Source organism: Bos mutus, chromosome 10 (genome assembly GCF_027580195.1).
Source record: "Bos mutus isolate GX-2022 chromosome 10, NWIPB_WYAK_1.1, whole genome shotgun sequence".
NCBI classification, from domain to species: domain Eukaryota; kingdom Metazoa; phylum Chordata; class Mammalia; order Artiodactyla; family Bovidae; genus Bos; species Bos mutus.
Genome location: NC_091626.1, coordinates 46,820,307 through 46,838,597, shown reverse-complemented (window position 1 = coordinate 46,838,597; position 18,291 = coordinate 46,820,307). Strand labels below are relative to the sequence as shown.

At 39.9% G+C, this 18,291-nt stretch overlaps 1 protein-coding gene across 1 annotated transcript in view; it reads left to right on the top strand.

Moving 5' to 3' along the window:
* FBN1 (fibrillin 1) overlaps positions 1 to 17,291 on the top strand; it is a 265,235-nt gene extending 247,944 nt beyond the window's left edge. The window contains exons 61-66 of the mRNA XM_070377862.1: positions 1,339 to 1,455; positions 1,712 to 1,840; positions 2,796 to 2,915; positions 11,296 to 11,527; positions 14,037 to 14,211; positions 15,991 to 17,291. Of these exons, the coding sequence (XP_070233963.1) occupies positions 1,339 to 1,455; positions 1,712 to 1,840; positions 2,796 to 2,915; positions 11,296 to 11,527; positions 14,037 to 14,211; positions 15,991 to 16,380 (1,163 nt within the window). The 3' untranslated portion in view covers positions 16,381 to 17,291. The remainder of the gene's footprint in view (positions 1 to 1,338; positions 1,456 to 1,711; positions 1,841 to 2,795; positions 2,916 to 11,295; positions 11,528 to 14,036; positions 14,212 to 15,990) is intronic.
* The last annotated feature ends 1,000 nt before the right edge of the window (positions 17,292 to 18,291 follow it).

Genomic DNA, 18,291 nt, shown 5'->3' with positions numbered 1-18,291 from the left:
AGAATAAATCTGTGTATGTGTATACAGAATCACTTTGCTGTACACCTGAAACACAACAGTTAATCAACTATACCCCAGTATACAGTGAAAATTTTTAAAAAATCACTGAGTTGTCCCCCTCACCTATTTGCAGGTAATAAGCTGCAGCAAACCTGTGATGATGCTCTAGCAAAGCCCCTGGGGTCATAGATCAGGCAGGACACCTACTAGCAGGAGACATACAGCTGTCAATAATGCAGAGAGCAGAAAAGCAGAAACGGCAACTCCCCAGCAATAAAAGAGCACAGGATTGGCTCGTTTCTAAGAGATGTCAGCACTAGGAGAAATATGGGCAGTTCTTTCAGTTCAAGCCCACTCCAGATATTAGTCTAGCCAGGAACTGGCACAGATCTGCAGTTCCAAGCACAAGTCTGTCTGCAGTGATAAAAGAATCTCACAAGGAAGAGGGCTGGGGGGCGGGGGGGGGCGGGGCAGGGGGGGGGGGCAGGGGGGGCAGGGGGGAGCGGGCAGGCAGAGAGCCAGGGAGGAAGGGAAAGGTAGGTAGATTCCTAAATTCACAGCAGTTTTTTTTTTCTTTTAATTAAAATTCAACTAAAAACTGGAACACACTTTGTATCTCTTGAGATTTTAAATAGCAATGGTGTGAAGAGAGAACCTACAGGTTCCAGGCAGTGAGGAAAGAGGCCTGGTCAAAACAGAGGCTTTTATTGAGAAGTGGAAAATAATCTTGGATAAATATTGTAGATAGTCTTTTTTAAAACTGCTGTTGGCTTATCAGAATGAGTTTTTTTTTTTCCTTCCTGATTGCTCAATTTTGTTTTATCCAAAGGAGAAACTCTAAAAGCAGTTAGTTTGGTTTGGTTTGATCTGGTTGACCATTTCATTTGAGAAGATTAAAAAACAGCAAACAGGAAAGAACCAAGCAGAGAAAATTCATTTTTACCCTCAATAATTATTTTTATATTTCAACTTGAAGAGATTTTTTTTCAGTGCTTTGGAAGTTTTTGAGAATCCTTAATCTTTTATTTCATTTTGTAATTTATTTAAATTTTATGATGTACTAGACATTTCTTTGTTGAGAAAATTCTGCTTTCCTATAACTAAAGGGAATGGGTTTTTCTTGGATCACCAAAGAAATGCATTTTTGGTCTGAACTGAAACCACATTTTATCTTTAAAACCCATATCTCTCGGGTTCCTCCTAACCATATGCTGTGGTCCCATTCTGACCAGGTCATTTGAGAGGTAGAAATGAAAACACAGAGCTACTCCCTAGGGTGGCTTTCTAGGTTCCTGGACTTCAGCTCAATTCCAATGCCCGTCTTGCGTTTTCTTATAGATCTTGATGAGTGTGCAACTAAGCAGCACAACTGCCAGTTCCTGTGTGTTAACACCATTGGCAGCTTCACATGTAAATGTCCTCCTGGATTTACCCAACACCATACTGCCTGCATTGGTAAGTGGGAGAGGGAAGGTCCTATGTAGGTATTCGTTGAAGGGTTTGTTTTCAAGGGCTTCTGCTGTTGGAATAAGAAGATAAAACTCAAGAGAATATGTGAATATATGTATATGTGTCTGTGTGTACATGCATGCATGTTGTGAAAAGCTATTGGCTTTTTCTGAGCAAATCACCCTTCTTTCTTCCTTTTAAACAACACAAAGAGAGCTTCGGGGAAGTCCCATCCTCTCCTTTCTCCCTCTGCTTCTTACAGATAACAATGAATGCACCTCTGACATCAACCTGTGTGGGTCAAAGGGCATTTGCCAGAACACTCCTGGAAGCTTCACTTGTGAATGCCAGCGGGGATTCTCACTTGATCCAAGCGGCGCAAGCTGTGAAGGTAGGTAGAGCCCTCAGCTTGATCCAGCTAGTTGGTCCTCGTGAGGTGGCCTATAAACACCTGCATCGTCATCCTCTATGAGACATCAGAACTGAGCACAGGGGAGACAGCCAGCTGAAGATGGAAGTGTTTTCTCTGGTTTGTACAAGTCCCATATCTTAGAGATACATCTTTTGGTTCATGCTTGACCGTGTCCTCAACACAGGCTTTTCCTGAATGTAACAAGACTTTCTGCTCAGTTGTTAATTTAGTCTAATTGGAAATGACTCAATCAAGAAAAACAGCGAGATTCCTGAATTTGATCACTTAATTTTCTAGTCACTGGATCCAGAATCTTGAAAGGATTCCCTCAATGTGGATTAAGTATATAAGGAATAACTCTTCTGCCAACATATGATTAAACCTTTTACTCTTATTTTTTAGGATTTTGTTTTTGTACTGACCTTTTGGTTTCCAATTCCGGCACAAATAAGGAAATATAAATGGTTTACATAGCTATCCTATACTGTATTTTTGTGCCTTGCATTGGTGTCTTCATTATTTTTATTTGTGGATTTTAGCAGGGATGTTTTTTCCCTTGGACTTAATCAAAAGCTCCAGAGTAGCTATTCTTGAAATTTTGGGTGGTGGAATATTGGTGATGCCTGGGAAAGATTGAAGGCAAAAGAAGGGGGTGGCAGTGGATGAGATGGTTTGAGAGCATCACTGACTCAATGGACATGAATATGAGCAAACTCTGGGAGATAGTGAAGGACAGGGAAGCCTGGCCTGCTGCAATCCATGGGATTGCAAAGAATCAGACACAACTTAGCAACTGAACACCAACAACAATTTTTGGTGTCAGATGTCTTACTAAAATTGCCTTTCACGTTCATATGCTGATAAATGGTGCTTCAGAGAATACCTCTGAGACATGCACTGATGTAACTTAAAGGCAACTTGCCTTCTTTTTCAGATGTGGACGAGTGTGAGGGAAACCATCGCTGCCAGCACGGCTGCCAGAACATCATCGGCGGCTACAGGTGCAGCTGCCCCCAGGGCTATCTCCAGCACTACCAGTGGAACCAGTGTGTTGGCAAGTACTTTTCCCTTGTTCACAAGATGAACTGCTGTCAGCTCCTGAGTCAGAATACTGCTTTCTTTCTGAAAACTTTAAACTTCTCATTGAAGCAACAAATACTCATTTCAAATTGTCCATACCTGGTTGAAACCAGAGGGAAGTCATAGCCTTTGCAAACTAGCAAACTAAGAAAAAAAAAAAATAATGATCAAGGGTACTTTGAAGGCATTTGAAATGAAATGCTGACAGAATTCCTTAGTTCCTAATATCTCCTTGTTCTTCTGCTTCACTGCTAGTCATCAGCCCACACTGGAGTTCTCTTCAGGCTAACAAAATCCTCCTTCTGACTGAAAACTATCCATCAGCCAAAGGCTACTTTGAGCAGCTTTTGGTCACAAGACGCAGAAGTGGTTCATTGAATGCTATACACCTTTGGGGCAGGGTACAAGTTTTTTTCAGGATTGCTAAACTCTTTTGAAAATTAAGGGAGTCCCAGACTCTCTTTAAATTGAAATTGTCACTTTCGGTCCCACAGGGTCATAGGAAAATACCTTTTAATGGACAGCAGAGAATCCCAACATTGCAAGTTTAGAAGGGCCCCAATCCATCTAGCCCATGCCATTATTTCACTAATGAAGGCTTAGAAGCCAGGAAGGAAAGGCAGTCTGCCCTTACCCATTCTTTTGTGGCAGGACCAGAGCTAGAATCCAAAGCTCTTTCTTCACTTCATGTTTCAGGGCTGCCTTTCTAGTGTCACCTCTACTTGTTTTTTCTTTTTTTTAATTCACCTAGTAGCACTGCAAGCTTGGTGCTCTGGTGACCCGTTTTGGCTGCCACTCTCTTGGGTACAGGGCCCTCCTTCTCAAAAACAGTGACTGCGTTCTGGGTGACTGCTCCATGTTGCAATGCTTGATTTTACTCCAAATGAAGACATATTTGGTATGTGTTCATTTATCAAATATGCGTCTTTCTCATCTGGTTTGATTCTTTACAAAACACAGTTTTGCAGAGGTGAGTAGGACTGGCTAAAATAACCACAGTGCTAGAGCTTACGCTGCACAGTTTGCTGGTTAGTGATCTGGTTTTAATAAAAAAAACGCCTTTGTTTATTACCAGCTCAGGGAGGTCTTGGATTTTAATCACCAGTTTCTGACATTGTTCACAAAATTTCCAGCATAAGCTTTGTTGATTCAATACCCAGCATGTGAGTCTATTTTGCCCTTATTACATATCTCCCATGGATGAAACTGAAGCTTTGGGGAAGAGTATAAAAGAGGTGAGATCTACCACTGCTGGGTCTTATCCTCCTCCTCCTATGCTCAGTTCAGAGATGATAGAGATGGCCAGGTCATGCCCTTGTTGCCTGAAGATTCTTCGTTGGTCCCATGAAGACTGTGTTCTGCTTGGGACTTGCAGAACAAAGAATCTATTAAGAAGTGGGAAGTTAAGAAGTGGGAAGAGGGGGAGGATCAAGATGGCAGAATAGGAGGATGTGGAGTTCTCCTACCCCTACAAACACATCAAAAATACACCTACATGGGGAGCAATTCTCACAGAAAACCAACTGGAAACTGGCAGAACACCTCTTATTCAGCCAAATCTGCAAGAAAGATGTCCATGAAATGAGAAATCAACCACAGAAAGAAAAAATGGACATGTGGAGACTAAACATATTATTAAGAAACCAGCGGGTCAACAGTGAAATCAAAGAAATCAGAAAATACCTTGAGACAAACAACAATGTAAACACAACCTTATAGAAGCTATAGGATGCAGCAAAAGCAGTTTTAAGAGGGAAGTTCACAATAATATAGGCCTTCTTGGAAAAAAAAAGAAAAACTCAAATAATTTAATCTGCCAGCGAAAAGAATTAGAAAAAGAACAAAGAAAGCCCAGAGTCAACAGAAGAAATAAATATCAGAGCAGGAATGAATAGAGATTTAAAAAATAGAAAAGATTGATAAAACCAAGAGCCAATTTTTTTGAAAAGATAAACAAAATTGAGAAATTGCTTGACAGATACACCAAGGAGAAAAGAGAAAACCCAAATTAATAAAATAATAAATTGAAAGATGAGAAATAACAACTGATACTATAGAAATTAAAAACATCCTAAGAGAATCATATAAGAGTTATATGCCAAAAAATTGTGGAGCTCACCTAGAAGTGAGCTTAGACAACCTAGAAGAAGTAGACAAGTTTTAGAAACATAAAGGCTGTCAAAAATGAATCAAGAAGAAACAGATCATTTGAACAGGCCCGTCACCAGAAGTAAAATATAATCTGTAATGAAAAAAATTCCCTGCAAACTAAAGTCCAGAACTAGATGGCTTCACTGGGGAATTCTACCAGACATTCAAAGAAGAGCTTATACCCATCCTTCCCAAACTATTTCAAAAAATTAAAGAGGAGGTAACACTCCCAGAGTCATTTTATGAAGCCACCATCTCCCTGATGCCAAAACCAGACAAGACATTACATAAAAAGAATTACAGGCCAGTATCATTGATAAACATAGGTTCAAAATCCTCAACAAGATATTAGCAAACCAAATTCAACAATACATAAAAAGGGTCATACACCATGACCAAGTTGGATTCATTCCCAGGTCTCAAAAATAGTTCACATGAAAAATCAATATGTTATACCACATCAAGAAAAGGAAAGACAAAAAACACATGATCATCTCAACAGAATCAGAAAAACTATTTGATAAAATTCAACATCCATTCATGATTAAAAACTCTCACTAAAGTGGTTTTAGAGGGAACATTTCTCAACATAATAAAAGCCGTTTACAACAAACCAACAGCCAATATAATATTAAACGGTGAAAACCTGAAAGACTTCCCACTAAAATCTAAAACAAGACAGGATGCCCACTCTCACTGTTTCTATTCAACATTGTACTGGAAGGGAAGAGGTAAAATTGTCACTGTGTACAGATGACATGATAATCTCTATAGAGAACCCTAAAGACTGCACACAAAAACTATTGGAACTGTTAAATGAATTCAGAAGGTAGCAAGGTACAAGATTAATATACAGAAATCTGTTCCTTTTTTTTTTTACACCAACAATGAAATATCAGAAAGAGAAGATTAAAAAAAAAACAAACCCTATTTAAAATCACATGAAAAGATGAAATAAAATATCTAAGAACAAAGTTTACCAAGAAAGTGAAAGACCTAGATGCTGAAAACTATAAAATATTGATAATAGAAACTGAAGGTGATTCAAGGAAATGGCAAGATAGCCCATGCTTTTGGACTGGAAGAATTAATATTGCTAAAAGGGCCATACTACCCAAAGCAATCTATAGATTTAATTCAATCCCTATCAAAATACCCATAACTTTTTTTACAGAACTAGAAAAATAATAATTCCAAAATTTATATGGAACCACAGACAACCCAGAATTTTCAAAGCAATCCCAAGGAAAAAGAACAAAGCTACAGGCATAACCCTTTCAGAATTCAGACTATGATATAAAGCTGCAGTAATCAAAACAGTGTGGTATTGGCACACAAAAAAAGATATATACATCAATGGAACAGGTAGAGAGCCCAGAAATAAACCCATGCACCTACAGTCAATTAATCTACACTAAAGGAAACAAGAGTATACAATGGAGACTAGACAATCTCTTCAGCAAGTAGTGTTGGGAAACCTGGACAGCTGCATGTAAATCAGTAAAGTTAGAATACTCCCTCACACCATATACAAAAGTAAACTGCAGTTGCTCTAAAGACCTAAATATAAGATGCAATACCATAAAACTCATAGAAGAGAACATAGGCAGAACATTCTTGCACATAAATTGTAGCAATATTTTCTTAGATCAGTCTCCCAAGGCAAAAGAAATAAAAGCAAAAATAAACAAATGAGACCAAATCAAACTTAAAAGCTTTTTTACAGCAAAGAAAACCATCAACAATACAAAAGACAGTCTACGGAATGGGAGAAAACATGTGCAAATGATGCAACTGACAAAGGGTTAACATACAAAATATATAAACAGCTCCTACAGTTCAGTACCAAAGAAATAAACAATCTAATGAAAACGTGGGCAGAAGACCTAGATAGTCTTTTCTCTGACATGGCCAACCAGCACATGAAAAGATGCTCACTATTGCTAATTATTAAATAAATACAAATCAAAACCACAATGAGATATCACCTCACATGGTCAGAATAACCACCATCAAAAAGTCTACCACCTTCAAATAAGTCTGTTATCATCAAAAGGTTTATATATGAAAAGGGTGTGGAGAAAAGGGAACCCTCCTACACAGTTGGTGGGAATGTAAATCGGTATAGTCATTATGGAGAGCAGTGTGAAGGCTATTTTTAAAAAACTAAAAATAGAGCTACTATATGATCCAGCAATCCCACTCCTGGGTGTATATCCTGAAAGGATGAAAACTCTAATTTGAAAAGATACATCCTCTTCAATGTTCATAGCAGCACTATTTACAAACGACCCAAGTGCCAACAGATAATTGGTTTTAAAAAATGCATGCATATGCAAACACAATATTAGCCATAAAAACAAATGAAATACTGCCATTGGCAGCAAGAAGGATGGACCTATGTAAGTGAGTCACTTTGCTGTACATTTGAAACTAACACAATATTATAAATCAACTAAACTTTAGTTTAAAAAAGTGAGAAGAGGTTTGGGGGTTTTGATGCCCAGAAGATACCGATTCAAACTGTTCTCATAATTCTTGGGAATTACAGTTATCCAGAATGAGCATTGCCTTGGACCAGAATGAGCTCCTCAGAGCCTTGCAGAGCAAATCTCTTGAACCAGCCCTCTCTGGATCCTTGCTTCTAAGCAGCCAGAAGCTCACTTTTAGAAGATGGATAGGTTTAGGGTATGGGGCCACTGATATTACTGCTTTCTAGAAAATATCAAACTTGTAGCTTAAAGTTGGAGCTGACCCATTTTGACCTAGAGAAAATTAGTAAAGGAAAGCCCATTCTACATTTTGGAATTCTCTCTTAACACCACAGCTAAGACATACTGTGCAAGCCTGATGCTGGAACCTTTGAGTTTAGAGGGGGTGGGTTTCCATCTGATTTTTAAGGAGTGTCTTTCAGAGATTCTAATCCTATTTCATTCAAATTAGAATCATCTCGTTTTATAAAAAGAGCAAAACTCTTACCAATTTAAGTAACAACTAAAAGAATAAAACAAAGATTTTATAGTGTAGAAAAATTCCTTGTGTAGTCATTTGCTCCAGGGTACACACACAGGATGAAAAAGGTCAGGAAAAGTGCAAAACATGTTAAACAAATCATGGAATTTGTATATTGATAGAAAGGGTGAGTGCACAAACAGATTGTTTTCAAGCTTCAAACATTGAACATTTGCCAATTTCTTATCTTAATCCGTGGTCCACTCCACCCCACCTCTCTAACCCAGAAAAGCAAGTTTAAGCTTATTAGATTTTCAAGGAGGAAAAAAAAAAGTCAAATAAAGTAGAAAAGAATTTGAAAAGGGGATAGGGAGAGTTCTTGACCAAAATAGATGCTCCAAGTTAGAAAGAACCTCGACAGTGATCTCATCTATCTGTTTCCTAACATGTCATTCCCTCTCCAACCAGGAAAGGTACTCACCTTCTTTTTCATAAAGAATGAACCTTTTCTGCTTCTGACTCCTAACCATTGGTCCTGTTTCTGTCCCTTGGAACAAAAGAGTAAATCTTAAGCTCTCTATTAACAGGTCTTTCCCATATATACCTGTACCTTAGAGGATTTATCAGTCAGAGTCCCAGCAGGTAACAGATGGCTGAGCCCAGTCAAAAAGCATAGGATACGGAAGAAGAGCCTATTAATGTTCCATTCTGATCAGGCTTGTAGAGCTGAGCAGAGCTGAGAAGTCTGGAGGTGGGTATGCAGGGCACAGAGAAGACATCCAGCCCAGAGATACTTCCTTCACCAAAGGAACCACCCTTGGTTCTTCATACATCCTTTGATGCCCATGGTCTCCATTGGTTTCTATCACATAGCTCATCTCTAATTTAAAATAAGGGGAGGAGAACACAGATGATGGCATATTAAGTCATTTTGTTTTAGGAACCCTGGAACCTAAGTGACTTTGATTGGGTACTTGAGAGTCCTTTGATAGAAAGGGTCTCAAACAGATGCATAGCTAGGCACTGTGCCATAACAGGCATCTCAACCAATGGCTTTCTTACTGTATATCTACTCCTTCTCTCTGTAACCACATACAGATAAGCAGGGGGAGTTCAAGGAAGGAAGGGAGATGAAGAGAAGGAAGAGAAAAAGAAAGGGTGGAAGGCAATATGAAGTGTGTATATTTATGCAAGTACCCTGCTCTTACCATTTTCCCCATCTGTTTTCCTAATTTAAAAAAAAGGTGTTGTTTTTTTTTTTTTGAAACAATTTTTTCTTGAAAAATGAAACTACCTTAGCAAATAAGGAAAAACTAAAAGGGAAAGAAACAATGTAAATGAGGGCAAATCTCTTGAGAGACACTTTGATATAAAGGAAAGCATGAGACTTATAGTCAGACAGACCTGGGTGTGCATATCTGCCCTGCTGCTGGGAGATCTTGGAGGGGCTTTCTGAATCTCACTTTCTTCATCTGGGAAACAGGGATTTTAATACCTACCTCCATGATTGTGAAGCACATTAAGCAAATGAAGTACCTAGTTAAAAGACAATTGCTCCTTGGAAGAAAAGCTATGACAAACCTTGATAGCATATTAAAAAACAGAGACATCACTTTGCCAACAAAGGTCTGCATAGTCAAAGCTATGGTTTTTCCAGTAGTCATGTACATGATATGACAGCTGGACCATAAAGCAGGTTGAGCTCTGAAGAACTGATGCTTTTGAACTGTGGTGCTGGAGAAGACTCTTGGGAGTCCCTTGGACTGCAAGGAGATCAAGCCAGTCAATCCTAAAGGAAATCAACCCTGAATATTCATTGGAAGGTCTAAGGTTGAAGCTGAAGCTCCAATATTTTGGCCACCTGACGCAAAGAGCCGACTCGCTGGAAAAGACTCTGACACTGGGAAAGATTGAAGGCAGGAGGAGAAGAGGGTGACAGATGATGAGATGGTTGGATGGCATCACCGACTCAATAGACATGAGATTCAGCAAACTACAGGAGACAGTGAAGGATAGGGAACCTTGGCATGCTGCAGTTCATGGGGTCACAAAGAGTTGGACACGACTTAGTGACTGAACAACAACTTAGTATCCTGTCTGTCACACAGTAGGACAGTTAAGTGTTAAGTGTTACTAAATTGCCTTCTTCCTCTTTTCCATTGGAAGTAGATACTTGCTAAGTGAGGAGAATGCCAATCTACATGCATTCAAGTGGACATAAGCCTGAAAATGGGCTATAGCAGTTAAGAAATGTCTTACCAAAAAAAAAAAAAAAAAAAAAATGTCTTACCAGCAAACTTCTGTGCTGTTGTACAAAGGCAGATCTATAAAAATATATTGGAAGTTTCAAAAAAGTATAAATCAGACATAGTAAGAAACTTGAGGGTTTTTTCCCTTTGAATTAATTTGGGAAAGTTATATTTCTTTTTCCTATGTATTACCATCAGACTTGGCTGGTCCCTGTGGGTAGCCCGTTCAACAGCATCTGTGTCTCTTGTGGGTTTTCCCCAATTAGTGCCCATGAAGTCTGCACTGAATCTCTTCCAGCTGTACTTAGCTTTAGACACAGCCCAGATGCCCTGGGCAGGAGGATGGTTTAGATAAGGAGGTCCATTCAGAGATGGGAGCAGACATACCAGAAGGCACCATTCACTCCCTGAGCAAGCACCTGGGGGTTTTATAGACTTTTGAAAAGGAAGTCCAGGTGAGCGGGACACTTCCTGCAGGATGTCAGCCCTTGCCAACCCTATTCATGCTGAAAAAGGAGGAGTAGGAAAGCAGCCTCCAGGAATATGGCTCATCTCGGCTGTAGAGAGTCATCCCATTGCTGGGTACTTCTGAAGCAAAGGCACACAGAACTGCTCCCTGCCCTCCCACCCTGATCCCTGAACCTTGGCCATGAACCACCCCTGCATTCTTCACCAGATGCTCCTGTAGAGCAGGACACACTGCCATTGGCTTCAGATGAGGACTGGAGTCTGCTGGTCCTCAGAATGCCATCCTCTAACACACCGCCTGATGCACTTGACCTCAGAGACCACGTTTGCTCACCATTTGGAGAGAGGCCACATCTATCTCCACATCTTTCTTGTTCCCTTTCCCACCTCAGCCACTTCCACCTGTCTTCCCTTCCCAAGAGCCAAGGTGAGGGCCAGCTGGCCAGCACTGGGTCAGAGTGGCCTGACCCAAACTCCTCCATAGAAACCTCTGCCCAGAATCACATATGTGGCGTCTTCTGGTTTTCCCTGCAGATGAAAATGAATGCCTCAGTGCTCACATCTGTGGAGGAGCCTCCTGTCACAACACCCTGGGGAGCTACAAGTGCATGTGCCCTGCCGGCTTCCAATACGAACAGTTCAGTGGAGGTTGCCAAGACATCAACGAATGTGGCTCTGCTCAGGCCCCCTGCAGTTATGGCTGTTCCAATACTGAGGGCGGCTACCTGTGTGCCTGTCCACCTGGCTACTTCCGAATAGGCCAAGGGTAAGCAATGCTGGTCGTGGTTGGAGGCTTTCTCATCCACAGAATAATTAAGTATATTGAACTCAAAATGACCTATCCTAGTACCATTGAACCATGCTTTTTATAATCCTTGAGTTAATTCCAGTTAGCTCTGCAAAGGTTTTAGGTTATTTTATTTGAAGGGGGACATCTAGATTTCTGGAAATTCATAGAACATGGAACAAAATAATGAAACGACATTGTAAATACCTCAAGATATGGCTTATCTATCTCCTCCTCTTGATCCTCACATCTTGTTGGAAGGCAACTCGTTTCTCAGGAAATACAGGGACTGTGATCCATGACAGAGCTGGACTCAGATTGCATATTGCTGATGCAACCTTCTCCTGGGGCAAGCAGGATTCTGTCTTGACTTAAAATGCTTTCATGTAGCTCCTGTTAGGATAAATCATAAAGATATCTTTTGGGGAGTGCTTTAGGGTTTCAAAGTATATTTTACATTTTAGACTTAAATTTACATTAAACGTTGCAAAAGAACTTTAAATATAAGAGTTAAAATAATTATTATATTTTCCAGGTAGCATACCACATTGTATTGTGAGAGTTGGGGCTGGGAAGATATATTTTTATTCTATTTAGTAATATAAAAGTTACTATTACATTTTCAAAGTTTAGGTCTTCTTCCCAGTTGAATTAGTCTGGACTTGACTGTCTTAGTTTTGGCTATCTTGTGAAGGAGTTCACATTTTAACTTTTTAATTAGGAACACAGAGTGTATTTAATTAAATACACACACACACATATACCAATGCACACACTTATATATACTCCTCCCAACAAAAAGTCACATAGTCCACAACACACACATATGTGTATATATCCAATTGTTAATTTTGTGGTCTTTGGTTTCTTGACACAGAAACATCAAGTGATTCATTTTGGGGTGTGTAGAAGGTAAAAGAATGTTTCATGGGAAGCGCACAGAATGCCAGCAATAGGACTCAAATTCCCAGATGTTTGTGTCTGGCTCTCAGTAGACTCATTCTTTATAAATTTAATGCCAGAATCATTTTCCCAGCAAAAATTGTGACACTCCAAACTGGCTTCTGGCCAGTGGGACTTTATAGTCACACTTCTTGTAAGTGGTGTTCCAGGCATATGAAAATACTGGGAGTTCTGAGAAAGGAACCAAAGCCTGTGAATTTGGGGTTTGCTTCCAACAATTTCATAATTATGTGAATGCACACACACAAAGAATGAGCACGTATCCATATTATTGTTTCTACATATTTCATGGTAAAAAATTAAAGGATGAGGAAAGGAAATGTGTTGTGCTCAGCAGGATTACAGAAAATACTAGAAACCTGTAAATTGCTGCAAAATACAAAAAAAAATGTTAATGGCATTGTATTTTGAATCTTAAGGGCATAAAGGAAAATGAGTTGTAAAAAATAGATCAACTAATACAGAGAGAAATAAATAGTATTCAGTCTACATTATGACCTATTAGTAGACCAATTAATAGAAATTCACCCATTTATAACATTTTAGGCTCCTCTGTGAATCACTAGAGTGGACAAGCCTATCCGAATCTAAAGATTCTTTTAAGATCATTCAGCTATTTCAAAACATTTTGAAAAAGGAGCCTGATAAATACATTCCAAGTGACCTATGAAATAGTAAGCAGAATAACAAAACAAGGTACTTGTGAGACATGCAAGCCTCCCTCCATAACTTGGCTTTAAAAACTGAAAGGCAAAGAAAAACAGCTGAACTAGTTCTCTCTTGGGCATGGGTTTGTTTATCCAACCTCACATGAGTCAGAGCCAGTGGACCTAGTGGTTTTGAATGACTTGAAACAATTTCCCACAGTTGGGCAAGCTCTGATACACGTATTTAATACACTGCATATCTTCACAATATATTTCTAAATCAACCTAAGTTATTACCTAGAGCTTTCTTTCTATCTTCAGGAGCCAAAGTGAGAGATCTGATAATAGGAGAGATTGCTCAGAAGCTGGAGTGGTGAAAAGTGGTGCTGGTGGAATTGGAGGTGGCTGTAATGGTATCAGTTAAACAGGGAGAGGGCAAGGAACTGAACACCGATGTCACATACCTTTCTCACTCCTGTGGAGCCTATTTTATAAGAAGAAGGCAATTTTTATTCATCCTCCCAAGTCACATGGTTTCCCCCTCATCTTCCACTCTTCTCTTGTTTCCACTCCTTGTCTCCTCTCCACCAGTACAGCGAAACACCTGCCACATTATGTTTGGGAAATAAACGGGCAAGTAAATATGCAAAATAGGGCCTTGAGAGATAGTAAAAAGAAATCAATCAGCTCAGGGAACTGAGAATTCAAGACCAAACACAGAGGGCTTCAGTATGGTTCTCAGCACCAGCCCATCATCCAGTGGACACATAATCAAGGGCTGAATGTCACCAGGCAGGATCTGGGCTTCACTAGAACTCTCGCTCCTCCTCCATCTCCCAATTCTAATGAAAACTATCTACGCTCCCCTTCCACCATAGGCACTGTGTTTCTGGAATGGGCATGGGCCGGGGAAACCCAGAGCCACCTGCCAGCGGTGAAATGGATGACAACTCACTCTCCCCAGAGGCTTGTTATGAGTGTAAGATCAACGGCTACCCCAAACGCGGCAGGAAGCGGAGAAGCGCAAATGAAACAGATGCCTCCAACATTGAGGTGGGTCAGAAGGTGGTTTCTCCCGATGCCTCCTATTGCAGAAAGGCCCTCCAGATTCCTGTGGTTTCCTCCAAGGATGCTCCAAAGTGTGAAAAAGCTCCCTGGGGAGAAAATCCAGACATTCCCTGAGCTCTAGGCTGCATTTTACAAGAATCTGTGAGGCTCTCTGGAGTTTCTTGCTGCCTTTAGGGAGTGGCCATTCAAAGGTTTTCACATACTTGCTCATTTCCTCTGTCTCGCCAAAAAGAAAGTTAAACACCCGCCCAAAGTCTGATGAAAGGACAAGGTCTGAGATCCAGGAGAGCAAGTGGGCAGAGCAGTGAAGTGACATAGTGCTCCGTACACAGGGATGCCAAGTTCTGAAAGCTAGAGGCTTCTCTACCGAAAGAGCCATGTGGAGTGTGAGGGAACTTGGATTCTAGACAAAAACAACATGGAGCTCCAGCAGCCTGGATTTCTTTGCCTACGGCTGCTGCAGCCTTTCAGTCAACTTAGAAGCGCAGATACTCAGACCTCTGGCTGCAGGCCCGGAGAGCAAGCACATGTGGTCCCAGAGAGGCAAGCAAGAAGCCAGGTGAAAAGCATTGAATATTAGCAGATCATCAGAGCCAGGAAGTAGGTTCATAGGTGTGTCCTTTGGTGAGATGGTGTTGCGTCAGTGAACAAAATGGAAATAAACTGGTTCTTTCTTAGTATTGGTGCTGCAACCCATCCGTTGTGGTTTGGGAAATGAGATAAGTCTTTGAAAAGAAAATAATATATTAAAACAGTCATTCTCAAACTTGAATATGCATCTGAATCATCATCTGGAAGGCCTGCTAAAATGGATTTCTGGGAAATATCCCCAGGGTTTCGGATTCAGTAGGTCTCAGGTGGCACCAAGAACTTCCATCTCTTTAATGGCTGAGTAAGACTCCATTGTGTATATGTACCACAGCTTTCTTATCCATTCATCTGCAGATGGACATCTAGGTTGCTTCCATGTCCTGGCTATTATAAACAGTGCTGCGATGAACATTGGGGTACACGTGTCTTACTCAGCCATTAAAAAGAATACATTTGAATCAGTTCTAATGAGGTGGATGAAACTGGAGCCTATTATACAGAGTGAAGTAAGCCAGAAGGAAAAACACCAATACAGTATACTAACGCATATATATGGAATTTAGAAAGATGGTAACGATAACCCTGTATACGAGACAGCAAAAGAGACACTGATGTATAGAACAGGCTTATGGACTCTGTGGGAGAGGGAGAGGGTGGGAAGACTTGGGAGAATGGTATTGAAACATGTGAAATGTCATGTATGAAACGAGATGCCAGTCCAGGTTCAATGCACGATGCTGGATGCTTGGGGCTGGTGCACTGGGACGACCCAGAGGGATGGTATGGGGAGGGAGGAGGGAGGAGGGTTCAGGATGGGGAACACATGAGAAATAAAGGAATAAAAAAAAAAATTAAAAAAAAAAAAAAAAAAGAACTTCCATCTCTAACAGATGCCCAGATGATGCTGATACTGTCGGTTGGGGGACACTTTGAGACCCACTGCAATAGAAGACCAAATACAAGTGATTTCAACTTCCTTCTTGACATGTTTAGTATTACAAATATGTGCTAATGTAACACTGTGGCTTAAACAGGATTTTATGAATATTCATTTTCAATAGAGTATATGCAACATGAGAAGAAAGTTGTATTTGAGTGAGACTTGAGTCACTTTTTCTTTAGTAAGTGGCATATTTACCTTTTATATTCACACGTTGCCATATGTCTTTCCAGGATCAACCTGAGATAGAAGCCAATGTGAGTCTTGCAAGTTGGGATGCTGAGAAGACAGCCGTGTTCGCTTTCAATATTTCCCACATCAGTAACAAGGTCCGAATCCTAGAACTCCTTCCAGCCCTCACGACTCTGACGAATCACAACAGATACTTGATTGAATCTGGAAATGAAAACGGCTTCTTTAAAATCAACCAAAAGGAAGGGATCAGCTACCTCCACTTCACAAAGAAGAAGCCAGTGGCTGGAACCTATTCATTACAAATCAGTAGTACTCCACTTTATAAAAAGAAAGAACTTAATCAGCTAGAAGATAAATATGACAAAGACTACCTCAGTGGTGAACTGGGTGATAATCTGAAGATGAAAATTCAGATTTTGCTTCATTAATTCACCATCCAGAGACCAAATAATTAAAAAACCAAGATAGATAGGTAGAACTGAATTTTTCCCCCAATCAGAATCTTCATATTATAGGTACAGTCTTTCACCACGTAAATTTCTATAAATAAGCACTATTCTTGTATTACAAAAGCAAGGTACAGGTGAATACCCTAGTTCAAAACAACCACTTTCTCAGGCTTCTCATGTATGTAGCTAAGCTACCTTGTCATATGTGTTGATTCTTGAAAACTGGGACATGTATTTCCACTGGGGGTTGGCCATTCATGCTGACATGCCATCCTTCTAGCAGACGTACAGGAACGTGCTTTCAATCGATGGACTGTTCTGTTTTTTCAAATTGTAAAACTTTGCTTCTCCAAATGCAAGTATTAGGTTGGCCATTTATAATATCTATTTGGTGCTAGTAAATTCTCAAACTAGATTTATAAATGCACTGTAATATTTACACAACTTAGAAACCAAATTACAAGTATTCAGTTCAAATACTTCATTAATTTTTTTCAATCAACCAAAGTTAGTGCAGTAGCTTATCTCAGTTATGAGTATAATACCTTACATGTAAATTAAGTGTGTGTATACTGTAATCGTGCTATTTTTTATCATTGAAACATTTATAAACTAGAATAATAATGCCCTTAATGTGAGGGTTTGTAATGGTGCTTATTAAGACCAAAGACTTCTTAAGTGTATACACCAAGTGGTAATGAAATTTCTGTGACTGGCCCACGCATGCATGGAGGTCTGGGAGGACCAGGAAGCAGCCTCAGCAGCCAGAGGATCAGCAGTGCATCCTTCATCACACCTGTGCAATATGCCAAGACTACCCTCAGTCATTCCTGTCAACAAGGGGTCCATGTCATAAATGTCACAATAAAACAGTCTCTTTTTTTAGTGTACCCCTCGGCTTTGTGTTCTTGCATGGATGTGGGAGTGGAGGCGCCATTCTGGAGATTTCATAAAGTCTCCTGAAATTAAATTATCCTCGATGTGTTAGTTAGAGCTCCTAAAGGTGCCAATGTATAACCATTAGAAAAAAATTTAACATATTTGAGTCAGTCCCTTGTTTTATTCATTCAGGACAGCAGAGTTATTTCTTACCGACATGATACTTAGATTGTAACATTATTTCTAAAACATGACCTAAAATTAATCCCATGGCTTTTAAACTACTAGACCTCAGTGCTTTAAAACACCAAGTTCACTGTCTTAGAGCACATGCATTTCATTATAAAAATTTATCATGCCCCCTCCCCTCAAATATACAGTGTTGGCAAGATTAGATGTTCTATCCTATTTTCTCCCCTAAATATCTGTTGTTAGTCAATGCTAGTCTAATTACAAAGGGGTAACCCCAAATTGAATCCAGTTGAATGCTATAACTCTTGTTTTCTGAATGTCATAGTTTGAAAATGCTGTTTTAAGGGCAAAACTGAATATTTAATAGTTAAGCTCATTCAATCAGTACGAATTTTTAAAACCCCTTAAGGCATTAAAGGATAGTGGAAATAGAGGTGAAATGAGATTGCCACATGGAGAAGAAACCATACAGGGCACAGAAAAGTAAGCTTCAGAAAACTAAGCTAATGAAGATGGAGTAGGAATATTCTAAAAGAAAATCCAGGGTCTGTTGGTATAAAGCTCAGTTGAGCACATACCTTCCAAATTGTCAAGCTACCCACTGAGAGAATGGGTTTCCTTGCAAGGTGGTGAGCTCCATCACTAGAGGGTTTCAGTCTAGGCAGCCAGTGCACAAGAATGCTTTCTTTCACCTAACAGGCTACAAACATCTCAAAGTATTTTTTAATCTATTATTTTGCCATCCAAAAAAAATCTCAGTTCTACTGAGCATCAATTATGAGCGAGTCGAATGACTAGGTTGGAAGGGATTTGTACCCT